The sequence below is a fragment of the Leptodactylus fuscus genome, chromosome 10, assembly GCF_031893055.1.
Source record: "Leptodactylus fuscus isolate aLepFus1 chromosome 10, aLepFus1.hap2, whole genome shotgun sequence".
Classification (NCBI taxonomy): domain Eukaryota; kingdom Metazoa; phylum Chordata; class Amphibia; order Anura; family Leptodactylidae; genus Leptodactylus; species Leptodactylus fuscus.
In genome coordinates, this window is record NC_134274.1 from 67,740,393 (window position 1) to 67,766,547 (window position 26,155).

The 26,155-nt window shown below is 40.5% G+C and overlaps 2 protein-coding genes across 3 annotated transcripts in view; one reads left to right on the forward strand and one right to left on the reverse strand.

Annotated features, from left to right (window-relative positions):
* Positions 1-26,155, reverse strand: part of RASSF4 (Ras association domain family member 4) — a 136,510-nt gene that overhangs the window by 66,550 nt on the left and 43,805 nt on the right. The gene's annotated exons all lie outside the window — the stretch shown is intronic.
* On the forward strand, positions 723-19,045 carry LOC142219375 (C-X-C motif chemokine 10-like). The gene is made up of 5 exons (XM_075288374.1): positions 723-797; positions 13,660-13,771; positions 16,551-16,628; positions 17,390-17,464; positions 18,287-19,045. The coding sequence occupies exons 1-5, from the start codon at positions 734-736 to the stop codon at positions 18,387-18,389; spliced, it is 432 nt and encodes a 143-aa protein (XP_075144475.1). The 5' UTR covers positions 723-733; the 3' UTR covers positions 18,390-19,045.

Below are 26,155 nucleotides of genomic sequence, written 5' to 3' on the forward strand. Positions count from 1 at the left end.
GACCACTGCACCCTCTTCCAATTGCTGATGAGTGGGACAGCCTATTGGGAGTCCAGAAAACTCCTTTAATTACCATTTGTCCATGCCAAGCAAATTAGTCACAGAACAGCTTTGCCACAGATTCCAGTTGGTTTCCAGCCAAGATGTCTGTCAATGGTGTTCATTCAGTAAGGGTATGTAAATAGTCTAGACGATACTGGGGAAGACGACCAGAAGAAATACCTCCGATACTGTTCCAGAAGAGCCTATCAGAATGAATCCAGTTTAGGATTAACACCAAATTTCTTCTCCTTTGTTCCTCTGGAGCATCACCTGAATTACTTAGCTTTTCTTCTGGTTGTCATACCAAATAGTTTTCCAACTGAGCAAACCATTATTTGATCATGTGAGTGAAACACAGGACCATGATTTGGGCAAAAAACACAGAGCTGAAGAAATGTCATACCCGCTGCTTTCTTTCATTTAACATGGGAACAATACAACAGTGACGTGTAAGTATTCTGCAGCCTATTATGAATCTTATTTCATTCACATATAAACCACCCTCTTGTGTTTTTTCTTATTACATGCTTTGACTCATAGGCGTACACTATGGCATACAGACAAGTTACGATGCACAATAAATTGAGACGTACTGCTTACTTAAGGTTCACGTTCAGGAAGTAACCTGATAAGAAATACAACTTTGCTTTCACACGGCTTTCACTTCTTCCAGAGCGATCAAAGGATTGAAATGGAGTTACACATGCTGTTGCTGTTCTCTTGGCTGCCTATTTACATTACAATGAGTTCACCAGGTAAGCTTTAAGAAAGTCATTCTTTTCTTGATACAGTCAAGTATGCTAATGGTTATTCAATCATACAATACTTCATTTACAATTTTTCTATTTGACCACATCATAGATTTAAGGTGTCCATACACATGAGATAGAAGTAGATTGATTGTTGAACAACTATTGTCTAGTGTACAATCGCTCCACTGATGCAGATCTGTATTGGCCATATCTACAAGTCTATCAAACTAATTATAAATAACAATGACAGTGGGCGATGGATGAATAATATTTCGAGGAATATTCTAAGGCCTTACCTATAAGGAAAGATTATTTGATTTGACTGTAGTCATTTTTATCAACTGTGTATGGGAACTTTGAAAACATTTAGGAAAATGAATTCAAGAGTTTAACCATTACTTAATCTGATTGGATTGTTATGAATAAAATTCACAGTCTAGTTGACCTCAAGATACACTGTACACGATGTAAAAATATACTCTAGTATCTGCCCTTGGGATTGAATTACTACGCAGCATACATATCCCTATTAACTTCTATTAAGCGTACCTAAACTTTCAAACAAAGTTTGTTTGTTTTTTCTGTCAATCTTTGTGACGTTAATAGTGTTATACAGTTTATTAACACATTTTGCCTCTTTTGTGTTGAATCCTCCCCCGAAATCTACTTCTGTCACTTCTGTATTCTTTACCGTTTTTCACTGACTTCTATTTAGAACACAGGGATGATAAAGTAGAAAAATAAAGTCTTGGGGGAGTCACTTTAAATAGATACATCTTGGCCATTATAAAAAAAAAATAGAAAAGTGCTTTTTTCTGTCATATAAAAGATAAGATTGTAATCTTGCAATTACCGTATATACTCGAGTATAAGCCGTATTTTTCAGCACAGTTTTTGTGCTGAAAAAGCCCCCCTCGGCTTATACTCGAGTTGGCAAAGAAAATGTATTTAAATTTTTTTTAGGAGGGGGGGGGGGTCTATGACCAGCAGCAATATCAATGTATAGAATCTCCAATAAAATAGTGGGGGGAAAAAAAAGAAGCTTTAAAAAAATAAATAAATAAATGAATATTAAAAGTTCTAAATCCCTCCTTTCCCTAGAATAGACACAAAAGTAGAAAATTACAGTGAAACACAAACACATCAGGTATCCATGTGTCTGACAGTGCCCGGTCTACTGAATATAGGGTATCTGCAGTGCTCCTGTTCCATCGTGAAGGGGTTAATAGGAGCACTGCAGATCCCCTATATTCATCCAAACTGAATTCCAAGTGGGGGAAAAAAATCCCAGTCCTCAAGCTCAGGGAAGGGACAGACAGACAACCAAAACACTCCCTCCCCTTCCCCATCACCCAGCAACTACTGCACCCAAAAACTCCGACCATTTTAATTTTTGAAATTTTCCAGTAGCTGCTGCATTCCTCCCCCCTCGGCTTATACTCGAGTCAATAAGTTTTCCCAGTTTTTTGTGGTAAAATTAGGGGCCTCGGCTTATATTCGGGTCAGCTTATACTCGAGTATATAAAACCAATGTAAAACCAATATTGTTTTATTTTCAAAAATATCAATAATTAAAAACAGTCAGAATTTACATATATATTTGCAGCTGCTCCCAAAAGCACTTCTCTATGTATTATAACATGAGATGAGATATACCTGTTTAAAGGGGCTTTTTCCCCAGACTTGGTGCCCCTGATTTATTAGGACCCATACCACCACATATTTCAGTAAGAACCAATGAGTGAAAGGAGGCAAAGAAAACAGAACTGGAAAAACATATTTCAGCAAAGGATTTTACTGTATCATCACTAAACACCCGCCCTACTTGTCCCCCTGGGCAGTGTGAGATGATCTAGCGTGAGTCAGGCCTCCTACCTAACTGAACGCAGGATGGGTGTGTTTAGTGGTGATGATACAGCAGTACTCAGTAGGTCCAAGGTCCCATGTTGCGGAAACACAGCTTTTTTGTTGCAATTTTTTTTTCCAATTTTTGTTTTTTTGGGCCAAAGCAGAGAATAGCTACAAAAGAAATGGGGAATATATAGGAAGTTCTTACACCTTCTATATCTTCTACTTTTTGCTCATTCCACTCTTGGCTTTGGTTCAAAAAAAGCTGCTTTTCTGCATTGTGGGACTTTAGCCTAATAGAAGAAAACTCCCCTTGTGCGCAAAAATCCTCATTTGACTAAAGAATAAAAATGCTTTTTCTATGCATCCCTGGGGCTCTGAAACATAAGAAAGGTATTATTTTTATCCTGCTAACAGCATCTACAGCACTATGGGAGTGGTTTAAAGTAGCTTGGGCAATGAAAAATGCACGGCACTCCTATCAGTTCCTAGGTGCTCTGATAGGGTTTCACCCCAAAACCACAAGTATTTCAGGTACTCAAGTATTCTTGTGAAATTCGTTATTTATTGTTGGTGATATTATGAAATAAGCAATCCACATACATGCTTTCTCCTAGTTCTATCACTTATTACTCCTGCAGCTCTGCCCTCAATTTTGGCTTCTTTCTACCTAAAGGTAATCCGGGTCTGACAGGTTCCACAGTGAGCCGAAAAATGTTTCACGCCGTATGTGGATTGCCTATTTTATAATATCACCTTCAATAAATAATGAATTTCACAAGAATACTTGAGTGCCTGAAATACTTTCCTAAGTGGCTTTTCCATTAGTTGCCCTGGAGCTGGAGATATCCTTGCTGTTATAATGGTACCGATCTCTGCCTATTTTCAGAAGGGCGTTCCTGACCATCTAGCTGGGCTGTGAGGAATGCCCTCCCCCCCTGAAAGTACTCATCCATAGCCCCGTACTGTCAGAGGGGGTGTTCCTTACCACCCAGCAATGACGCTAAACTGTTGTTATGAAGAATAATTTAATCCCTTCCCATAGCAGGAATTTTTTGATTTTCGTTTTTGACTCCCACTTCCTTACCCCCTTCCAAACGCCATAATCTTTTTTATTTTTCCACTTTCAGAGCCATATGAGGTCTTAATGTTTGCAAAACAAATTTTTCTTCATGATGCTACCTTTAATGATTCTGTGCAATGTACTGGGAAGCTGGAAAAAAAATCTGAATTGGGTGGAATTGGAGAAATCTTTGTATAGTTTTATTTACATTTACAAACCCTTAACAAAAATCAAAAACTTTGCAAAAAAAATTTTTTTTTCTAAAAAAGTCTCCATATTCTGACACCTGTAATTTTTTATATATATATATTTCCTTGTACGAGGATGCACAAGGCATCTCTGTACAAGGGCCAGGTTTACTTTTTAGTTATACCATTTTGGGTAATGCTTATTGCATTGATCACTTTTTATTTTCATTTTTATCAGAGGTAAAACATCAAAAAAATTAAGGAGTTTGCCATATGGGAAAAATATTTTTAGAAGTTTCTGGTTGTTTGGACACAGGGATATATAATCCCTTTTTTTTATTGCATTTAGGGGTCTTGAACCCCAGGGGGTCTGATCACTAATGCATTACAAAATATTGGCATTTATATGACAGGTTGCATAATACATGCCTTCAATAGGCTCCAGGCTATCATGGCAATGGAACGCTGGCACCAGATCTCATTAGGGATGCTGACCATCATCGCCACAATGTGCAGCCAGGAAAATGGTGCCACATTCAGCTTTGACCAAGATGCCAGGGGCCTTAATGCTCGCAATCAGTGTGGGCACTGACCGCAGACATCAGCCCCGGGTTTCTGCTGTATTATAAACCGCCACAGTTAAATAAACGGCATCCACCGTACTATTACTGCAGATGTCGGGAACAGGTTAAAGGAGTTATCCACCTTACCAATTTTACATCTGCAGACGTCCAACAGCCAGAGCAGCTGTTCCAAAAAAATGCAGCTGGTAATGTTACTGCTGGGAGCAGCACTGCTCGCTCACCATACAATGTGCAGTGGTATGTTTACGTACTGCAGCAGTCCATATTTTATGCTGGGTGAGCAGCACGGCTCCCAAAATGTAAACATTAGGCAGAACAGCTAGTTTGCAGGGCTACTGGATATCGGACCCTCCCCTATCCATTATAATTAGTTTCCTTTGTTTACATGTAATTTTGACAGGAGTAACTGTACAAGAGCAAACAAACAGCTGAGAAAAGCCCACGTGTGCATAATAGAAAGAGGTCCAGGAACAACGAACTGCAAATATACAGCAGATATCACAGGAAAAGAGCACTCTAGGAGTACAGTCAGTAAAGCTGCTTGCTGTATGTGAACAATATCTCATCAAGCAGCCAGAAGCACATACAAGTGCATAGAAGACTTTTCTTACATTGTACAATATGTTGCAGTCTCAGCAGTTTGCAGATGTACTGTGAGGAGTCTGTGATAAGAATCAGCCCCTCCTATCTGCATTCACTATGTGAAGAGAGAAACCCCCTCCCCATTCCATTCACTCTGATCCATCTTACATATATGGAGACGAATCTCACCTAGCAACAGTGAATGAACTGTAAATTAGCTAGAAAAGAGACACCAAGTGGCAGGAACTTTAGGCTAAGGCCCCAGAGCATGATCCACAGCTATATGGCGGTTCTTCCTGCAGCGCTTTAAACAAAGTTCGCGGAGTTTTCCTCTGCCGACTTTATGTTACAATTATATCTATGGGGAAACTGTCGATGTTTCTGTAAATATAATTGACATGCTGTGATAGCGGTTTCTACCGCAGAGTGGCCATGGGATTCGCAAGAATCTCATCCACTTTGCAGTTACTGTAAAACGCCGCGATTTCTCCCCAGCCTTAAAGAGGTTTTCCAGCTAAAAGCATCCACATTTTTAATTAAAGTGAGTTCAATTTTGGTCCAGGATCACATGCTATATTAACTAAGACTAAGGGTAAGTTCACACTTGCACCGTGATCTCGTTTGTATTTACTGTGGGACCCAAAAGATGGAGAACAATGGAGATGGTTACCCACAGGCATCCACAAATCTTAAAGACTATAATAGTTTCTGCTGCATTCATACTGAAACCAGCAGAGACAAAAGTCCTCCGCGCACGACTTTTCTCTATGCTGATTTTCGGCAGAATCTGTGAAGGTTGCACTCCATCTCTATTGTTGGACTACTAAAGATAGCTGAGTTACAGTGTTCGGCTTTCTCTGGCAGTCCTATAGAGATGAATGGAACAAATGAATGGACAGGAGCACACTTTGCTCCATTCACGCAGAGAGACACAGGAAGAACCTATTCTCAAGAATGGTCAGACCCCCACCAATAGGACACTTATTTCTAATCCTGTGGGAAGAGGATGTTTTAATAGGCTAATACATAGAGAAGAATAGGTCATTAATGGGGTTGTCCCATCCCAAGGATCCTATCTATAATGCTTGTTAATGTGAATGTAAGACTTTTCCTAAATACATTGCTTCAGCAAAACTGCTTAGTTTGTGCACTATATCACTTTATTCATTTTTTTGTGGCCACAGCCCTGACCTAGCTGCTCATGAGTCAAGTGATGTATCAGCCTGCTCTCAGAGGGAGGGAGGAGGGGCTAAGTGCATGGGAGCGAGCCTCGAGGGGGAGGGGGAAGTTTACGCTTTGGGGGGAAGGGGCCGCCAATACAGGGTTAGACGCCGGCACAGGTGAAGCCAGCAACATCGCTATGCTTCTGCCCTGCATGAAGCCAGCAGCGGCAGAAGCGATGCTGTTATTCCGCTCCGCTCCGCGGTCACATATGCAAGGCCAAGCGGCGAGATGCCGCCAGCCCTGCGTGCGCGCTCATAGACCAGTCTAGCCTTCACAATGCGAATACAGACCGGCACCCACTGTAATAGAGAGAGGCGGATGTCGGGTCTGTATTCGCATTGTGAAGGCTAGACTGGTCTATGAGCGCGCACGCAGGGCGCGATCGAAAGGGATCCGCCGCAGATTTAACCCGATCGGCACCCCCCGCGGCGAGATCGGGGGGTGCCGATAGCAGTGAAAGGTAGTCTGGGGTCTGGCCAGTGACCCCAGACTACCGGAGCCCCCACATACCTGGTGATCCTGCCAGGCGGTGGAGGAAGTGAGCGATGTGTCTCACTTCCTCTGTAGCTTGCAGGACACGAGCAGGCTCGTGTCTTGCAAGCTACTGTGCAGAATCAGTTGGTGCTTTCATCAAAGCATCAACTGATTCAAGTGTCCTAAAGGGACAAAAAAAGTGAAAAAATAAAATAAAGTGTCTAAAAAAAAGTAATAAAGTTATAAAGCCCCAAAATCTCTTTATTTCTATAGAAAATTAATTATATAAAAAAAACTTTAAAAATTAATAAAAACAATGCATATTTGGTATCGCCGCGTCCGTAACAATCTGTACAATAAAAGTGTAATAATATTTAATGTACACGGTGAACGTCGGAAAAAAAAAAAGGAAAAAACTCGCCGGAAGTAATGATTTTTTGCCATCTCATCTTACAAAATATGCTTTAAAAAGTGATCAAAAAGTCATATGCACCACACAATAGTGCCAATAAAAAGCGCACATTGTCCCGCAAAAAATAAGCCCCCAACCAACACTGTCAACCGAAAAATAAAAATGTTACGCCTCTCAGAAGATGGCGATGCAAAAAACATTGATTTATGTCCCCAAATGTGTTTTTGTTCTGCAGAGTTAGTATCGCATACAAAAATAACATAAATGAGGTATCGCCGTAACCGTACCGACCCGCAGAATAAAGGGAACATCTTACTTTTACTGTACGCTGCATGGTGAAAAATTAAAAAGGTAAAACTCAATGCCAGGATTGATTTTTTTTTTTTTTAAATCCAGCAAGAAAGAGTTAATAAAATGTATTCAATAGATTGTAGGCACCCAAAAATGGTGTCATTACAAAATGCATCTCATCCCGCAAGCAACAAGCCCTTATATGGCCGCGTCACCAGAAAAATAAAGAAAATATAGCATCTAGTAATGTGAAGACAAAAAAAACACCAAAATCGCCAAATTATTAGAACACAACTGGCTGCGTCAGGAAAGGAATATATAAGCAGTGAGAGCGGATATCAGGGGACACCCCAGATTTACAGCTTATGAGCGAAAAGACACCAGTAGTGACCCCCAAAGTGACTCCCCCAATTATAGGAGCTACTGGGACATAGTAGGGAATGTGGTGTTTGCAATGTGCTCCGCACCGCTTATATATTCCCTCTTCGCCATCCGCTGTGCAGTCACGTCTGGGATACTAATACTCACTACACCCCCTGAGAAATTCTTTGAGGGGTGCAGTTTTCAAATGGGGTCACTCCTTTGGGGAATCCACTTTTCTGGTACCTTACAGGCTCTACAAACATGACATGGCGTCCAGATACCAAACATCTGAATCTGTACTCCAAAAGCCGCATCGCGCTCCTTCCCTTCTGCGCCCTGCTCTGCGCCCAAACTGCAGTTTATGCCACATGTATGACACTGGTGTACCCGGGATAACGGACGTAATGTCATATGTGGGTATAAACTGATATTAGGGCACAGCCGGACACAAAAGAGAAGAAGGGTTATTGGGTTTTTGGAGCGCAGATGGTTTGGTTTTTGGATGCCATGACACTTTTGTAGAGCTGAAACGCCAGTAATGTGGAATCCCCTGATATGAGACCTTATTTTGGAAACTACACCCCTGAAGGATTTATCCAGGGGTACAGAGAGCATTTTAACCCCCAAGTGTTGCTATAACTTATTATCCATAACTGAATACGAAGCTGACTGTGAGAGGTGAAAATAACCATTTTTCCAGGAATACGTCATTTCAGTGCGTAATATGTTGTGCCCGCCTTGTATCAGAGATGAACGGCTCTAAAAGCTGTTGTGCCCGGGATACCCGCTTACCAGTTTTTGGAGTGTCTCTGCTGACATAAGTCGGGCACAACATATTGGCACTGAAATGGTGAATCTCTGGAAAAATTTCATTTTTAACTTCTCATTATCAGTTGCGATTTCATTTCTGGAAACTAAATAAATGCAACACTCAAGGGTTAAAAATGCTCGCTACACCACTTGATAAATCCCATCAGTGGGCTAGTGTCCAAAACGGGGTGACATGTCTACGGATTCCACTTTATTGGCAATTCAGGGGCTTTACAAAAGTGGCATGACGTCCAAAAATCAAACTGTGCTCCAAAATCCAAAATAGCGCTCCTTCCTTCTGTGCCCAAACAGCCATTTCTATCCACATATGGCATTAAGTCTGTTATTCGGGGTACACCAGTGTCATACATGTGGGCATACACCGCCATTTGGGTACACAGCAGGGTGTGAAGGAGCGATATGTGTGTTGGGGACATTAAATTGTCCTCGTAAGAGTATGTTGCAGAGCTCCAAATTAAATAATTAATTAACAGGCCTAGATGGGCTACCACCCATTGGGCCTGGAGAAGCCACACGCACACACATAGTGTATCAAGTGAGTTCTGATTTATTGTTACAGAAGAGGCAGTATTTATACAGACAAATGCAGGTTCGACTTATAACATTTTAGTACTTGGATGTGGAGTGCTGACTAATTACCCTTCAACAGGAAACTACCCCCCTACAGTCACTGTATCTCAAGGCTCAGAAGATAATTACACATCAAAGACCTTTGTGTCACTTCTTGGATCTAACTTCCAGTGTTTCTATAGAACATCCTGTGTTACACACTCTTGACACAAAGGTGCAACTCTGAAGTCAATCAGCTAGATAAGGATTCATTAGCATTCCATTTCCTGGTAGCCCATAGCATCTCCATGTTAATTACTTTTGAGACAAGACTACATATCTTTGCTAGAGAAAGATGGATGACAAATACGAGATAGAAGATATGATTCTAACAATGTGCTTTTGGAGTGCAGATTTATATTCTTTGTTTTTGGACACCATGTCACATTTGCAGAGACCCTAAAATTGTCCCTACAAAATAGGGTCACTTCTTGGTGAATTCCAGTTTACTGTCACCTGTGTAGTTTCTAAAATGGGGTCACTTTTGAGGGGTTTCCACTGTATTGATACTTTAGGGGCTCAGCTAATGCGACATGGCACCAGAAAACTATTCCAGCAACATCTGCTTTCCAAAAGCCAAATAGCGCTCTTTCCATTCTGAGCCCCACCATGTACCCATACAGCAGATTATGGCCACATATGGGGTATTGCCGTGTTAAGAAGAAATTGTGTAACAAACTGTGAGGGGCTTTTAATTCTTTAACTACTTGCAAAATTAAAAATATGGCGCTAAATGGATGATTAATTGGAAAAAAAAAAGTAATTTTTCATTTTTACGTCCCATTGTTAATAAAATCTGTGAATCAGCTGTGAGGCCAAAATGCTCACCAAACCCCTAGATAAATTCTATGAGGGGAGTAGTTTCCAAAATGTGGTCACTTTTAGGGGGTTTCCACTGTATTGGTACTTTAGAGGCTCTGCAAATGCGACATGACACCTGAAAAATATTCCAGCAAAATCTGCCCTTCAAAAGCCAAATAGCGCTCTTTCCATTCTGCGCCCCGCCATGTTCCCATACAGTAGATTATTACCACATAAGGGGCATTTTCTGTGTTCAGGAGAAATTGTGTAACAAACTTTAGGGAGCTTTTTCTCCTTTATCCTCTTGTGAAAATGAAAAATTTGGGGCTAAATTGACAGTTTGTTGGAAAAAAAAGTAAATTTTAATTTTCATGCCCCAATGTTAATAAAATCTGTGAAACAGCTGTAGGGTCAAAATGCTCACTCTACCCTTTGATATGTTCTGTGGGGGGTGTAGTTTCCCAAATGGGGTCACTTTTAGGGGGTTTCCACTGTATTGGTTCTCTAGGGGCTCTGCTAATGCGACATGGCACCTAAAAATTATTCCAGCAAAATCTGCCATCCAAAAGCCAAATAGCGCTCTTTCTATTCTGAGCCCCGCCATGTTCCCATACAGCAGATTATAGCCATATATGGGGTATTGCCGTGTTCAGGAGAAATTGTTTAACAAACTGTGGGGGGCTTTTACTCCTTTAAACCCTTTTGAAAATGAAAACTTTGGGGATAAAGTGACATTTAGTAATTTTTCATTTACACATCCCAATGTTAATAAAATCTGTGAAACAACTGTAGGGTCTAAATGCTGACTATACCCCTTGATGAATTCTGTGAGGGGTGTAGATTCTAAAATGGGGTCACTTTTGGGGGGTTTCCATTGTTTTGGTACGCTAAGGGCACTGCAAATGAGGCATGGTGCCTGAAAATTATTCCAGCAAAATCTGCTGTTCAAACACCCAGTGTCGCTCCTTCCCTTCCATGTGCTGCCGTGTGCCCAAAAATCAGTTTACACTCACATGTGGGGTATTTCTGTGTACGGGAGAAATTGCATAACAAAATCTGAGATGCATTTTCTCCTTTAACCTTTTGTGAATGTGTTAATTTTAGGTCTAAATGAATGTATTAGTGAAAAAAAAATGAAATGTCTAAATTTCACCTCCATATTATTTTTATTCTTATGAAATGCTTAAAGAGTTAACAAACATCCCAAATGCTGTTTTGACTAATTTGAGGGATGCAGTTTTGAAAATGGGGTGATTTATGGGGGTTTCTATTATACAGGCCTTTATAATTCCTTTCAGAACTGAAGTGGTCCCTAAAAAATTAGTTTGGGGAATTTTCTTGTAAATCTGGAAAATCGCTGTTACACTTGTAAGCCTTGTGACGTCCAAAATAAGTTAAAAGACAATCAAAAGATGATGCCAATATAAAGCAGAGATATGGGAGATAATATTTATTCATGTATTTGGGTGGTATGACTTTCTGCCTGAAAAGCAGAGAATTTCACATTTTGAAAATTGCAATTTTTTCCAAATTTCCATCAAATTTCCTAGTTTTTTCTTTATAAATAAATACAAAAATATTGATTAGTGTTTACCACTAACATGAAGTATAATGTGTTATGAGAAAACAATCCCAAAATCACTTGTGAAATTAAAGCGACTCAAAGTTATTGCTATTTAAAGTGACACATGTCAGTTTTGAAAAAAAGAGGCCTGGTCTTTAACGCACTTCTGGGCCTGGTCCTTAACCGGTTAATAACAGTTTGTTGGCGAATCAGCACTCGGCATTTCCATTCATCAACTGTTCTCAGCAAATGATACACATTAAATTAAACAAGAAGCAGAGAGCTAAGTTCTCTGCCAGAGTAGAGTATTGCAGATCAGATCCCATTCACCGCTAAGCTGCTACTATACAAGGAACAGAGATGTCTGCTACCTGCTCCATTCTCTGTGTATCAGCAGCCAAAAACAGTCAGTTGATGGGGTAGTGGGTGTCAGACCCCGACGAATCTAATATAATATAGTAATTTATCTTTAGGACAGATCATCAATATTTTTAGTCCAGAAATCCTCTTAAACATATAAACTGTGGTGCTAAGGGGTTAAAATACTAAGACTATAAACCTAACTGGTATTGCTAGTGAACAGTATAAACAAAATGCTGAACTAAAAATCAAAGTCCAAGCCAATTCTGTTTATTGCCCTGTTTAGTTACTACTTAAGCCATAAAGGATCTTGCATTCGAGATATCGCCAAAAAAATATTTGAAAAAGCCATTTGCTCCGGTTAAACATCTTTCATTAAAATTTACTGTGTACAAATAATACAAAAAATTATACCCTAGAGACCCACAATACTTGTGGTAAGAAGAGTGACAATACATGCCAAACTTGACTGTCACTGTAGGAGTGTCAGCAGTGATTCCTATAGTGGTAAAAGATAGGTACTGGTGTATATGGGTGTAGATGTGATGAGTGCTCCATTTTTGCGTTCCATTTTTTCTCATCTTTATTGAATTATAAATATAAAAAGTTGATCCAGGGTTTTTATACTGACTGCCAGATTTGGAGTCGGGAAGGAATTTTTTCCCCTGAAATAGGGCAATTGACATGAGCTTCATGGGGTTTTTTGCCTTCCTCTGGATCAACACTGTAGGGATTGTAGGGTTATAGGTTGGACTTGATGGACTAATGTCTTTATCCAACCTCATCAACTATGTGAGTTATATTTCTAAAGAATGGGTAAAAGACCACATGGAAATACACCCCTCCACACATATGTATATCCAATAAATGCACAAATACAATAAATATAAATATAGTAATGACAAAACCTGTGCCCGAACAGCTATTATAGTAACAGTAGGCAAGAAGCAGCATAAAGTGCAAACAATAGTACAAAAGGGTGAAGGTAAACAAGTAGCCAGGTAGAAAGCAAGGTATACTCTGGAGAGGGAAGAAAACATGCACTCCTCTCCAGAGTATACCTTACTTTCTACCTAGATATGTAAGCTACTATTACTTGTTCTTGTTTACATTCATTCTTTTGTACTATTTCTGACATCTTCTCCCCAAGGTATTGCCTACACTTTACAACCAACCACACATACCCTGTTTACTAAAATGTATCTACTCTTTTTCACAGGCGAGCACATTAATTTCAGCCATAACGTAAGACTAAGTAGTAATAGTGACCCATTGGTGGCAGAAATCTTTCTAACCAAATGTTTACTGTGACTGTCCACACTCATTCGTACATTTCCTAGATAGTCCGTAACGATAGCAGATTATTTTTAGTGCCCATAAAAAATATTGTTGCAATCAGGGGCGTAACTACCAGGGTAGTAGCGGTGGCGGCTGCCACGGGGCCCTGCAGTGGCCGCTATGGATTTTTTTTTTAATAGGCCGGTAATTGCTGGAGGTGGTCGGGTGGGGGCCATGTCAAAAGTTTGCCACGGGGCCCTGCCATTCCTGCTTACACCACTAGTTGCAACCATTATTTTTGGTGGAGGTTATGCAGAGTACGGTGTCTGTAATTACAATGTACAATCTGCAGTAAAGTTAGAATTTACCATAGACCTCTTTTATCTTTTTCAGTTGTTCTCTCAAGATGTCGATGTATAAACACTGCAACTAACATTAGACCGAAACTGATTGAAAATATAGAGGTGATACAACCGTCCTCTTCCTGCGAAAACACCGAAATTATGTGAGTCATCCAGTTTACAGCCTAAGATAGATATTTAGCTGCTGGAATATTGACAACAAGTTACAATTCAATGACCTGAAATAAAGTATACTAAATGTAACAATGCCCACTCCCAAGGTTTCTCAACTACAGGTCCAGAGATTCCACAATGACCCCTAAAGGTTGCTTATATGTGAGCAGTTACTTCCTGTATAAGCCGACTAGTCAACCACTGTTCTACGCTTGCAAGTTGCATAAGCTGTCTGCAAGAACATATTTTGATAAATAAGATGTTCAGCACAGCACAGTACTAGGGCCAGATGTGGCAGGAAAAAAAAATCACCATTATTCTGCCCAATTCTGCTGCCGAATCCACAAAAACTACAGATTTGTTTACTTTGTTGCTGTCTGACCGCAGACTTCACCCTTTGAATTGCAAAAGAAAAAATCCACAGTGCAAATCTGCAAGAGAATGGATATTCTGTGGAATTGAAAATTTATGGAAAACTCATATTTTTATCCATAAATTTTTCTTTGGAAGAAGATGGGATTTTGAAAACTCTATCCACTTGTATTGTACAGTAAATTGCTCCAGATCTCCACTGCGGAGCGTGCACCGCCATGTGTGGCCCCAGCATAAATTCTGGATAAACCTGGAATATAACAGTACCATAACAGTAACAATCTTAGTGGTGACAGTCTTTTGTCTTGATCAATGCCAATGGATGCAGCAACTGTCTGTGGTCTAGTTAGAAACCCAACCATGATTACATAGTGAGCCGAAAGCAGAAAGTGCCGTGGAAAAGACCGCAGCGAAAACAAATGGTGTTTTTTTTTTCCGCAGAAAGTTGGCAGAGTTTTCCTCTGCGGACTTTCTGTCCTTATTTCCGTAGATATAATTGACATGCTGCAATTTTCAAAAATGCAACGGTTTTTGAAATCACAGCATTTCCGCTACAGCTATTTTCTGCAATCTCTGGATGGGATTAGCCAGAATCCCGTCTACTTTGCAGGTACTGTAATATGGCGCGATTTTTGCTTACACCTGGCCAAATTGCAGCATTACAACATGGATCCCCAGCCTCAGATTAAGGGTCCACATTGTGGGAACACGTTTTTTTGATGTCGCAGAAACACAGCAGAAACAAAAATGCCCATCAAAGTGAATGAGATATTAATTATGATAGATATTATGATATAGAAGTCTCAATTACATTAGCAAGTGAATACTCTTAAAGGGATTTCTACTAGACAAGACATTCACGGTATATCTACAGGATATGCTATAAATATCTTAGAGATGCACATACCAGCCGTTTAAATAAAATTTACTAATGTAAAATTATAATTATGAAAGCTCCAACTGCTTTCATGGCTTCAGTGCTGGTACCACAGTCCAGAAAGTTCCAGATTTGTTTAATCACAGTAGTGAAGCCAAGTATCAAGTCCCCTTCTTTAGGGGCTTAGCTAAAGGACTGACTGCCCATGAGGATTTATGAACACAGGCAAGGTTTCACTTTTTAAATTAAAGGGGTTGTCCCATGAAAAGCATCCTATCTATACTGCTAGTTTATGTGGATATAAGACTTTTCCTAAATACATTGCTTTATCAAAACTGCTTTGTTTGGCCGCTATCTTAATTTATTCACTTCATTGTTTACACTTTGTTTATATGGACACAGGGCTTGTCTGCTCATTTCCCAAGTGACATAGCTGCCTGCTCTCAGGGGGGGAAGGGGGGGGGCTGAGTGCTCAGCAGCAGCTCTGAGCTGTGTATGTCTGACAATTAACAGAGCTCCTCAGATAGGGGAGGAGGGAGGGGAGCACTTCGACATTTCTGAGCTATCTATCTTCAGCTCTTCCACTTATCAGCCGGTTTAATTGAATTTGGCTGATAAGGTCTGAGATAGGGAGTCCGTTACCTCTGTATGTAATGCAACCTGACTCAAATCCAGCTCTGTTACATCAGTTTCCACATCAGCTTCATGCTGTGGTAATTCATTACCACCAATCCCTCATTACTGACTGCAAATATAGCAGATAGCAGAGCAAGTGAAACCCCGCCCACCAGAAAACCAGGAAGTGAAGAGAGCACAGAGCCTGCAGGTTGGTGAACAAGGGTTATGGGAATACCCCTTTAAGGAGCGCTTTAATGCTGTAACATGTGGACTGACTGGTCTTCCATCTTGCCTTAGAAACTTTAGCTCTTTTGTGGCAGACAGACATGCTACTACGTACAAGCAATGACTCTAGGTATACAAAAGTAGAATCAGATGTCTTTTGCCTTCTACTAAAATTAACTTATAAGCATGGAGGAAAACAGAATGAATACGAACAACTCCATATTCAGTTTGCATTGAATTTCACAAATGGATGAAGACATACAGGGGCGTAACTTGAGGGGGTGCAAAAGGTGGAGTTTCATCGGGACCCATAAGCACTAGCATCAGTATTGAGATTGCAGTTTCCTTCTGGCTCATAAGCCAAGCAGATCCACACATTACCCTAAACACACTAAGGTGGATTAACTACTTAGCACCCATAGCCATCAATATCACAAACAAAAGATTGCACCAGGGCACACAAGACTTTAGTTACGCCACTGAAGACATACGTACAATCACTGAATACCTTATGCAAAACTGACGAAATGAAAGGTGTGTTAGAAGATAAGAATATCGTCCACAATTTACAACCACCACTGGTTTCTAGAACAAAGGGCCATCTTCAAAGCTTTCAGACCCACAAATAGTTACTTCTTAATACCATCCACTGACTGAATGAGCGCTCTCTTTTTCAGAATAACTGTGCAGTCTGCTCGCAGGTGTCTAAATCCAAACACGAAACTTGGAAGAATAATTATGAAATGCTGGAACAGGTACATGTACTTCTATTTTACTTACAACTGGGCCGTTGAATTGAAAATAAAAACCTTGGGTAATTTCAGTAGGTGAATGTCATGAAACATCACAGCCCCAATGTTGAAGAGCATGCACCCCTACCTTAGAAAAAAACATGTCATCATCTCAAGTGAAGTCTTTGATTTTTCTCTTTAGTTATTTCAGGGTTATCCATCCCCATGCTAACATACACCAATACAGAAATAACATTAAAACCACCGACAGGTAGAGTGAATAACAAGGGCACATGTCAAGGGGTAAGATGTATTAAGCAGGAATGGAACAGTTAGTTGTTGGTCATGAGTAAGAATCTTCAGCTCTAGCCACTTAATAAGTCTGTCACATTTTTGTCACAGTTTTTGGGTGTCCTCAGCCTGGCACAGCTTGAACTCTACCCTACTCTGACTACTGGTCACATACACACAACTTTACTCCAGGTCTCCATAACAACCGATCACAGGTTTTTCACTGATATCCGAAATGAGATACACATGATCACATGAAGCTTATGGACACACACAAACAATGTACAAAATACACCAGTGCAATTAAATATACCGATGCGAAGCCGGGTCCTCCTGCTAGTATATATATATATATATATAGAGAGAGAGAGAGAGAGAGAGAGAGAGAGAGAGAGAGAGAGAGAGAGAGAGAGAGAGAGAGAGAGAGAGAGAGAAAGAGGTTAAGTGCGTGGAAAAGTGAGGAGTCAAAGATGTCTGTGTTTCAAACTTTACAGAGTCAAGGCACAGCTGGAAAAAGATGTCATGGTGGTCCAAAGGGAAGAAATGGGAAATGTGGGAAGACGTCTCCAGTGAGTATTGCTGCACAAAATATTATTGCATTGTATTTATTGTAATGTTACCGCTAGCACCCCCAACAGTCCCCCCCCCCTGCTGTCTGAGGCGAACGATCAAAAGATGAACACCCCACCCCCCCGGACTCAATACAGAGGGGGCGTCTTTTGATCGTCCGCCTCAGGCAGCAGAGAGGCTAGGTTCACCACTGTACATCCGTGATTGGAAAACAGACCTAGACCCTTTAAGTTCAACCTTTTTATTCCTATAAATCCAAGTCAATTCAAAGGAAAGCAAAAACTTTGCTGTTAAATTAAAAACAAAATCCTAACCCCAGTTGACAATTGGATAAATTAACATTGTATGATCACTTTGATTTACTGGTGTTCTCAATTCTATCAACATTACATGGGTTGTTAAGCTGTTTTTTGTGTAAATCAAAACATGGCATAAAAAAAATTAAAAAAGAGTCATACTTCACTTTTCCCATGAGATTACTGATCTGATGGTTAACGATTCCTATTGGTCTCTACATCCTTGTCAGACAGAATACGCAAATGTGACTGGTTAACTGGGCATTGGCAGGCTTCTTGTATCAGTGGAGACAGCAATGAGTTAGTAACTGTTAGACTGAAAGTGGCGGGGATACAGAGTTAGATAACTTTTGTCACTGTCCTACTGCTTTCTAAACATTTTACAAAAAAAAATTAAAAAATAATGACTTCTCCACCATTAACTATTTAGACATGCCGCAAATATTTTCATATGTTAGCATCATAACAAGTAATATAAAGATATTTTCTCAAAATGTTACGTTTAATTATACTATCTATTTTTAGATGTGAGGGAAAGCAATGTGTGAAGGATACATGGAAAAAAAAGGAGCAGAAAAATAAAAGGCAGTCACGGAAAAAGAGGAAGAGCAAGAGGAAGCAACAGTGAAGTGATACAAATATCACAACTGGGTAATGTACTGGACAGATGTGTATGGTTGGTGGATCAAGTCAAATACTAAAAGATATTATCCACTATGGCTCATTTCTCCATGGCGTATCTAGAAGATGGAAATAAATAATCTATAAACTCTCTCAAGCTTTTACATTGTACAGTACGCGCTAACAACTATTTAGAGGACATTCACCTATAAGCACAATGTATGTGCATTGTGTACACTATAGCCGATTTATTAAAGGCGATGTTTTGTGCTCATTCTTCCACTGGCATGAGAGGCAGCAGAGTTACCAAGTGACTCCTGCCTCTTCATAATTCTTCAACATCTCAAGAGGTCCCATTGGCCAGAATGGGAATGATAAATTGGCCCCATCATTACAGCCATTATATCATTAGTCATTACAGACTCATTCATGGACGCCCATGTAATCAATATAGTATTACTTTATATGGTGACCATCCTCCATCTTTGCATTAGTAACCCAATCTATGTTCCGTCTAATTGAAATCCCCTTTAAATGTTTATTCTTGCTATATGTACAGGACTTTAAAAGGTAATCCTATGAACATAAGCATATTTAGATTTGCAGACAAAAGTTAAACATGTTTGCAAATATAAATTACCGTATATACTTGAGTATAAGCCGACCCCCCTAATTTTACTGCAAAAAAACTGGGAAATCTTATTGACTCGAGTATAAGCCAAAGGGGGGGGGGGGGGGGAATGCAGCGGCTACTGGAAAATTTCAAAAATTAAAATGGTCGGAGTTTTTGGGTGCAGTAGTTGCTGGGGGAGGGGAGGGGGTGTTTTGGTTGTCTGTCTGCCCCTTCCCTGAGCTTGAGGACTGGGGTTTTTCCCCCCACTTGGAATTCAGCCTGGCTGAATATAGGGGATCTGCAGTGTTCCTATTAACCCCTTCCTGACAGAACAGGAGCACTGCAGATCCCCTATATTCAGTAGACACAGGAATACCTCATGTGTATAATGTGTCTCACAGTAATTCTCTACTTTTATATGTATTCTAGGGAAAGGAGGGATATACAACTTTTATTTTCTTTATTTTTATTTTTTAAAGCTTCTTTTTTTCCCACTATTTTATGGGAGATTCTATACATTGATATTGTGGCTGGTCATAGATACCCCCTCCCCCCTTTCTTTTTTTTTTGCTGACTCAACTATAAGCCGAGGGGGGCTTTTTCAGTACAAAAACTGTGCTGAAAAATTCGGCTCATACTCGAGTATATACGGTACTAGTAGATTACCTGCGGCTTTGCTCGTGGAAAATATGTTAAATTATTGGTTATGCTAAAGTAAAATTTTCAGTGTCACACCGAAATTGACATTTTCAGAGCTACAGTAAATATTTTTTTCCACTTTAAATTTTTATTATTTTGGCATTTTACTAATTTGTCGTAACATTGATGTGAACAACTTCTTTTTTTAATTTCAAATTTTTTATCAATTTTATATATTCAATACATATTATGTAGTATAAACTATTACAATTATTTTTTTAACTATTTTTTTATCAAAAATTAAAATGTACGCACCTTACACAAACATATAAAACATAGGGGCCACACGGTGGCTCAGTGGTTAGCACTGCAGCGCTGGAGTCCTGGTGTTCAAATCCCGCCAAGGGCAGAAAACCATCTGCAAGGAGTTTGTATGTTCTCCCCGTGTTTGCATGGATTTCCATCCCATACTCCAAAAAAACGAAAAAGACATACTGATAGGGAAAATGTACGTTGTGAGCTCTATGTGGGGCTCACAATCTACATTAAAAAAACAAAACAAAAAAAAAAAAAAAACATTTACACCAGGGGTGTAACTACCAGGGTAGCAGCTGCGTTTTTTTTAATAGGCTGTTACTGGCTGTTACTGGCTGTAGCTACTCCAGACAGTAATGGGCATTATTTACTTACCGATCCTGGCAGTGGCTGGGATTGGTAACTGACGCCGCGGGCCCCACAAACAGTATTATTATACTCGAGGGTCTGAAAAGTCCCCCGAGTATAATGACCGGAGTCCCAGGAGAGGTAAGAGAACATAAAAAACTGTGTTACTTACCTCTCCAGGCAGGCTTCGAGCCCCGGGTCACGTGACATCCCGACCGTCATTGAAGATAGCCACCATCAGCGGGAAGTACAGCGAAGCCAGGGATAGGTAAGTAACAGTGTTTTTTTATGTTTGTATCCCTCCTGGGTCTCTGATTATTATGCTCTGGGTTCTGAAAAGCCCCCAGGGTATAATAATTGTTCATGGGTGTCCACAGTGGGGCAAAATGCTGGGTGAAGGGGCCACAATGGGGCATAATCCTGGGTTAAGGGGCCACAATGGGGCATAATGTTGGGTGAAGGGGCCACTATGAGGTATAATACTTTGTGCAGGGGCCACTATGGGGTATAATACTGTGGGGGCCACTATGGGGTATAATGCTGTGTGCAGGGTTCACTATGGGGCATAATACTGTGTGCAGGGGCCACTATGGGGTATAATACTGAGTGCAGGGGCCACTATGGGGTATAATGGGGGGGAGGCATGTCAAAAGTTCGCCACAGGGCCCCCGTCATTCCTAGTTATGTCACTAATTTACACCCAATTAACAACATAATGCAACCCTTCCCCCTCCCTCCCATGTAATTTATAAGTAGTTCATGGACAAAAGAGTAAAATTGGTTTCCAGTTACACAACTATCTATTGTATGGCTTCAGTGATGAAAGCTCCTGTATAGTAAGCAATAATGACAATCTTACTATCAGGCAGTTTACGCCTGACCCATATTGCTGCTCAGTAAGGCTGCTTTCACACTACAGTAACACTACAGTCTCCGGGCTTCATAGACTTCTATGGAGCCTGCAAAATTCACAGCTTTGTGCACAAAGAAGTCTATGAAACCGCCAAATCCATGGCCTGGAGGCCCGTGAAAAATACTGCAGTGTGCAAGCAGCCACTAAGGATAGCAGAGCAGACATGTTTTGTCAGTGCATGCGTGCATGTATATGTGTGTGTGCGCGCATGTGTGTGTGATTGCGTGTGATCCATGTGTATGTATGCATGTGTGCATGCATGTGCGTGGTCCATGTATATGTATGCGTGTATGTGCGCATGTGATCCATGTGTTTCTGTGTGCACAGAGCAAGTATCATGTTGTGTGTAGTGGTGCAGCCCCTTTAGCAGCGACTCTTTGGCGCCATCGCTATAATCCGTCCCTGTCAGTCACAACTGTTGTTTTCCCCTCAGCGCTTTCACTTTCATTTTTCCCCATTATATGCATAGGGCCTAATTTTAGGGGCCCTAATCTCATGACGGGGGGATGCTAACGAGATGTAATGTGCGCAGTATTCTGCTCCTGTGGGTGGAGAGGGGGTGTGCCAAATTTCACCCAAATCAGGCGAGAACTGTGGCTTTGTATAGAGCAGACTACTACAGATTTTGAGTTTTATATACAGTCCTATGAAAAAGTTTGGGCACCCCTATTAATCTTAATCATTTTTCGTTCTAAATATTTTGGTGTTTGCAACAGCCATTTCAGTTTGATATATCTAATAACTGATGGACACAGTAATATTTCAGGATTGAAATGAGGTTTATTGTACTAACAGAAAATGCGCAATATGCATTAAACCAAAATTTGACCGGTGCAAAAATATGGGCACCTCAACAGAAAAGTGACATTAATATTTAGTAGATCCTCCTTTTGCAAAGATAACAGCCTCTAGTCGCTTCCTGTAGCTTTTAATCAGTTCCTGGATCCTGGATGAAGGTATTTTGGTCCATTTCTTTCTACAAAACAATTCAAGTTCAGTTAAGTTTGATGGTCGCCGAACATGGACAGCCCGCTCTCAAATGATCTGAAAACAAAGATTGTTCAACATAGTTGTTCAGGGGAAGGATACAAAACGTTGTCTCAGAGATTTAACCTGTAAGTTTCCACTGTGAGGAACATAGTAAGGAAATGGAAGACCACAGGGACAGTTCTTGTTAAGCCCAGAAGTGACAGGCCAAGAAAAATATCAGAAAGGCAGAGAAGAAGAATGGTGAGAAGAGTCAAGGACAATCCACAGACCACCTCCAAAGAGCTGCAGCATCATCTTGCTGCAGATGGTGTCACTGTGCATCAGTCAGCAATACAGCACACTTTGCACAAGGAGAAGCTGTATGGGAGAGTGATGAGAAAGAAGCCGTTTCTGCACGTACGCCACAAATAGAGTTGCCTGAGGTATGCAAAAGCACATTTGGAGAAGCCAACTTCATTTTGGAAACAAAGATTGAGTTGTTTGGTTATAAAAAAAAGGCGTTATGCATGGCGTCCAAAAAGAAACAGCATTCCAAGAAAAACACTTGCTACCCACTGTAAAATTTGGTGGAGGTTCCATCATGCTTTGGGGCTGTGTGGCCAATGCCGGCACCGGGAATCTTGTTAAAGTTGAGGGTCACATGGATTCCACTCAGTATCAGCAGATTCTTGAGAATAATGTTCAAGAATCAGTGACGAAGTTGAAGTTACGCCGGGGATGGATATTTCAGCAAGACAATGATCCAAAACACCGCTCCAAATCCTCAGGCATTCATGCAGAGGAACAATTACAATGTTCTGGAATGGCCATCCCAGTCCCCAGACCTGAATATCATTGAACATCTGTGGGATGATTTGAAGCGGGCTGTCCATGCTCGGCGACCATCTAACTTAACTGAACTTGAATTGTTTGTCCAAAATACCTTTATCCAGGATCCAGGAACTGATTAAAAGCTACAGGAAGCGACTAGAGGCTGTTATCTTTGCAAAAGGAGGATCTACTAAATATTAATGTCACTTTTCTGTTGAGGTGCCCATACTTTTGCACCGGTCATATTTTGGTTTAATGCATATTGCACATTTTCTGTTAGTACAATAAACCTCATTTCAATCCTGAAATATTACTGTGTCCATCAGTTATTAGATATATCAAACTGAAATGGCTGCTGCAAACACCAAAATATTTAGAACTAAAAATGATTAAGATTAATAGGGGTGCCCAAACTTTTTCATAGGACTGTATATAGATTAAAAAATTTGCTGAGTTGTAAAGATTTTCTGTAACCATCTTATTGGTGACAGTCTTTATCATGATCAGTTGCCAATGAATATTATATATGTTTGTGTGTATGTAAATAGATATCTATGTATATACAGTATAAGTTTCACTTTTAGAGGGGTTTTCCAGCCCCAAAATGATTTTTTATACTGATGACATCATTGGTCATTGGTACCAACAGACTGACATTTGGAGAAAAAAAAAATTAATGGTGCACACATTCGCACAGATCAGCTGTTCTAGCAACCTCCAGGAGCCAAAAAGGGCTAGTGGACAGGGAGTGTATGTAGCACAGCTCCTATTCAAGCAGTTCCTCCAAAACCATCGCTAAGCAGTTGTTTCACCGCACCTAACGTATTACTTGAAAAGCAGCAGTGTTACATGCACTTCCCATCTGGTGTCTGGATGTGGCCTCTCCGCCTGGAAACCAGTTTTTTTTGCACGGACACAAAGTCCTGCACAAAGTCCCATCTGTTGTCTGGATGCGGCCTCTCTGTCTGGAAACTGTTTGTTTTTTTTTGTACGGACACAAATTCCTACATGCAGGACTTTGTCTCCATGCAAAAAAAAATCTGGTTTCCAGGCGGAGAGGCCGCAACCGGCAGTCACCTTTGAAAACCCATTCAAATGTATGGGAAAACTGACTGCCAACAAGTCGTCCCCTGTACAGTTTCCCCGGGGTTTACGACCGAAATCTTGGAGCGGACAGCGGCGGCAGGGTGAACGCCGCTTTACATGTGTATCCGTTAAGAGGGAAAGAGAAGGAGTAGCCAAGTAACAGGGAAGTAAAGATGAAGCTAGCAGCAAACAGAAATATTTCTCACTCAATCCAAGAGGTTTATTCACATCAATACTGTTCATTACTTCTCTATAATGTCCTTTGTGATCCTGAGGATGCTTTTTGACAGACAGAAAATGTGCGAAAGTGGAAAATCTCTAGTTTTCTCCATGTGCAGTCTATGGGAGACATCATAGTAACCAGTCTTCAACCACTAGCTTAGGAACAATGGAGAATTACAGATAAGCTTGCAAAGAAGAAAACTACTGATATGCAAAATACAAGTCATATAATGGCCAAGAATGGCATTTTCCTTGATATATAGGTCTGAAATGTTACTATGTCTCCTTAAAGAGGACCTTTCACCAGATCGGGCACATGCAGTTTTATATACTGCTGGAAAGCTGACAGTATGGCTTTCCCGATCTGTGCCCGGTGTAAAGCGCTATCGGTCCCGGTACCGTAGCGCTTTACAGTCAGAAGGGTATTTCTGACACTTAGCCAGGGACGCCCTTCTGCCCAGCGGCGCCTATCGCGCTGTACTGTGGAGCGGGGAGGAACGCCCCCTCCCGCTACTGATAATGCTCTCACTCTGTGCAGCGCGATAGGCGCCGCGAGGCAGGACGTTCCTGGCTAACTGTCAGAAACGCCCTTCTGACACTAAAGCGCTACGGTCCCGGGACCGATAGCGCTTTACACCGGGCACAGATTGGGAAAGCCGACAGTGCGCTGAATTCAGCGCACTGTCAACTTTCCAGCAGTATATAAAACTGCCTGTGCCCGATCTGATGAAAGGTCCTCTTTAAGCAGTAACTGCCTTTTCAGGCCACGTTGTAATGTGCAGGGACTTATAGACCACATATGCCACCTGTGAAAGACTCTGGTAAAAGAATATGGAAATTAGTCCGTGATGAAAAAAGGAGAAGATAGCTCCTTTTCCAGGAGTGGTTTCCTGAAACTTAGTGGCATGATATGGGACTACAGTCAAGACAGTAAGTCTGTAAGTCTCCTTCAAAGGAAAGAGACCCACTTAGTCTACCAGTATACTGATTTATACTTATGGGCACAATAACCACAAAACAGCTGTCTGTGCATGGGTCTCTCTTCCTTTTGGAAGTGACATACAGGCTTGGCTTTAATTAAGGAAAACCAGGCATTGATCTACTGGTAACTACCTTCCAAAAGGTGGCACTAGAGAAAGTTATGTTTTTTTCTATCAATGCGGACATATATTTGCAACTTATCCTGTAAAATTATGTGAAAGTTTTGGTATGGTTTGATAATGACCTGCATTTCTTATTAAATTATTTTGACGCACGTTTACCTATAAAAGTGCTGAAAGAAATGTATGCATTAACTGAGAACTGTCTGTTACGATTCCATTTCACATGATCTGATATTGGCAGCACTGACAGATCAGAGTGTAAAGTAATACCTTCTAAGGCATAAATCCCAATTATTAATTTAATCATAAAATTCCAGGAGGAACTGCACAATGCGGAGTATTGGCATATAACAAGAAATACAATTCTTTAATAAATCAGACAGCTGACTGGCCCTCTTTATGAAATGCAGAGAATGGAGATTTGTTAAGTACATGAGACAGACTTGGCTGGAGAAACAAGGAAGCGATGATTAGTACGCTTGGCAAGTATTCTAAACTTCAATTAGTGTAGATAAGCTGACATATCTGTAATGTGTTAAATCTGCAAATGTTTACCAGTTACACAATTTGTATAAAGAGACCTTTATGTATTTCTTACCAATGTAAGATTGTTCATAAATTGCACATGTAATTTCTATGGTGGAGTCCCTACTATGATATAAAATTATATATATATATATATATATATATATATATATATATATATATATATATATATCCTATACAGGGTATGA

Excerpts from the sequence above, each read along its gene's own strand:
- LOC142219375 (XM_075288374.1), top strand. The coding sequence starts at position 734 with ATGGAGTTACACATGCTGTTGCTGTTCTCTTGGCTGCCTATTTACATT. Across the intron at positions 798-13,659 it reads CATTACAATGAGTTCACCAG|TTGTTCTCTCAAGATGTCGA; the intron begins GTAAGCTTTAAG and ends TATCTTTTTCAG. Across the intron at positions 13,772-16,550 it reads TGCGAAAACACCGAAATTAT|AATAACTGTGCAGTCTGCTC; the intron begins GTGAGTCATCCA and ends TCTCTTTTTCAG.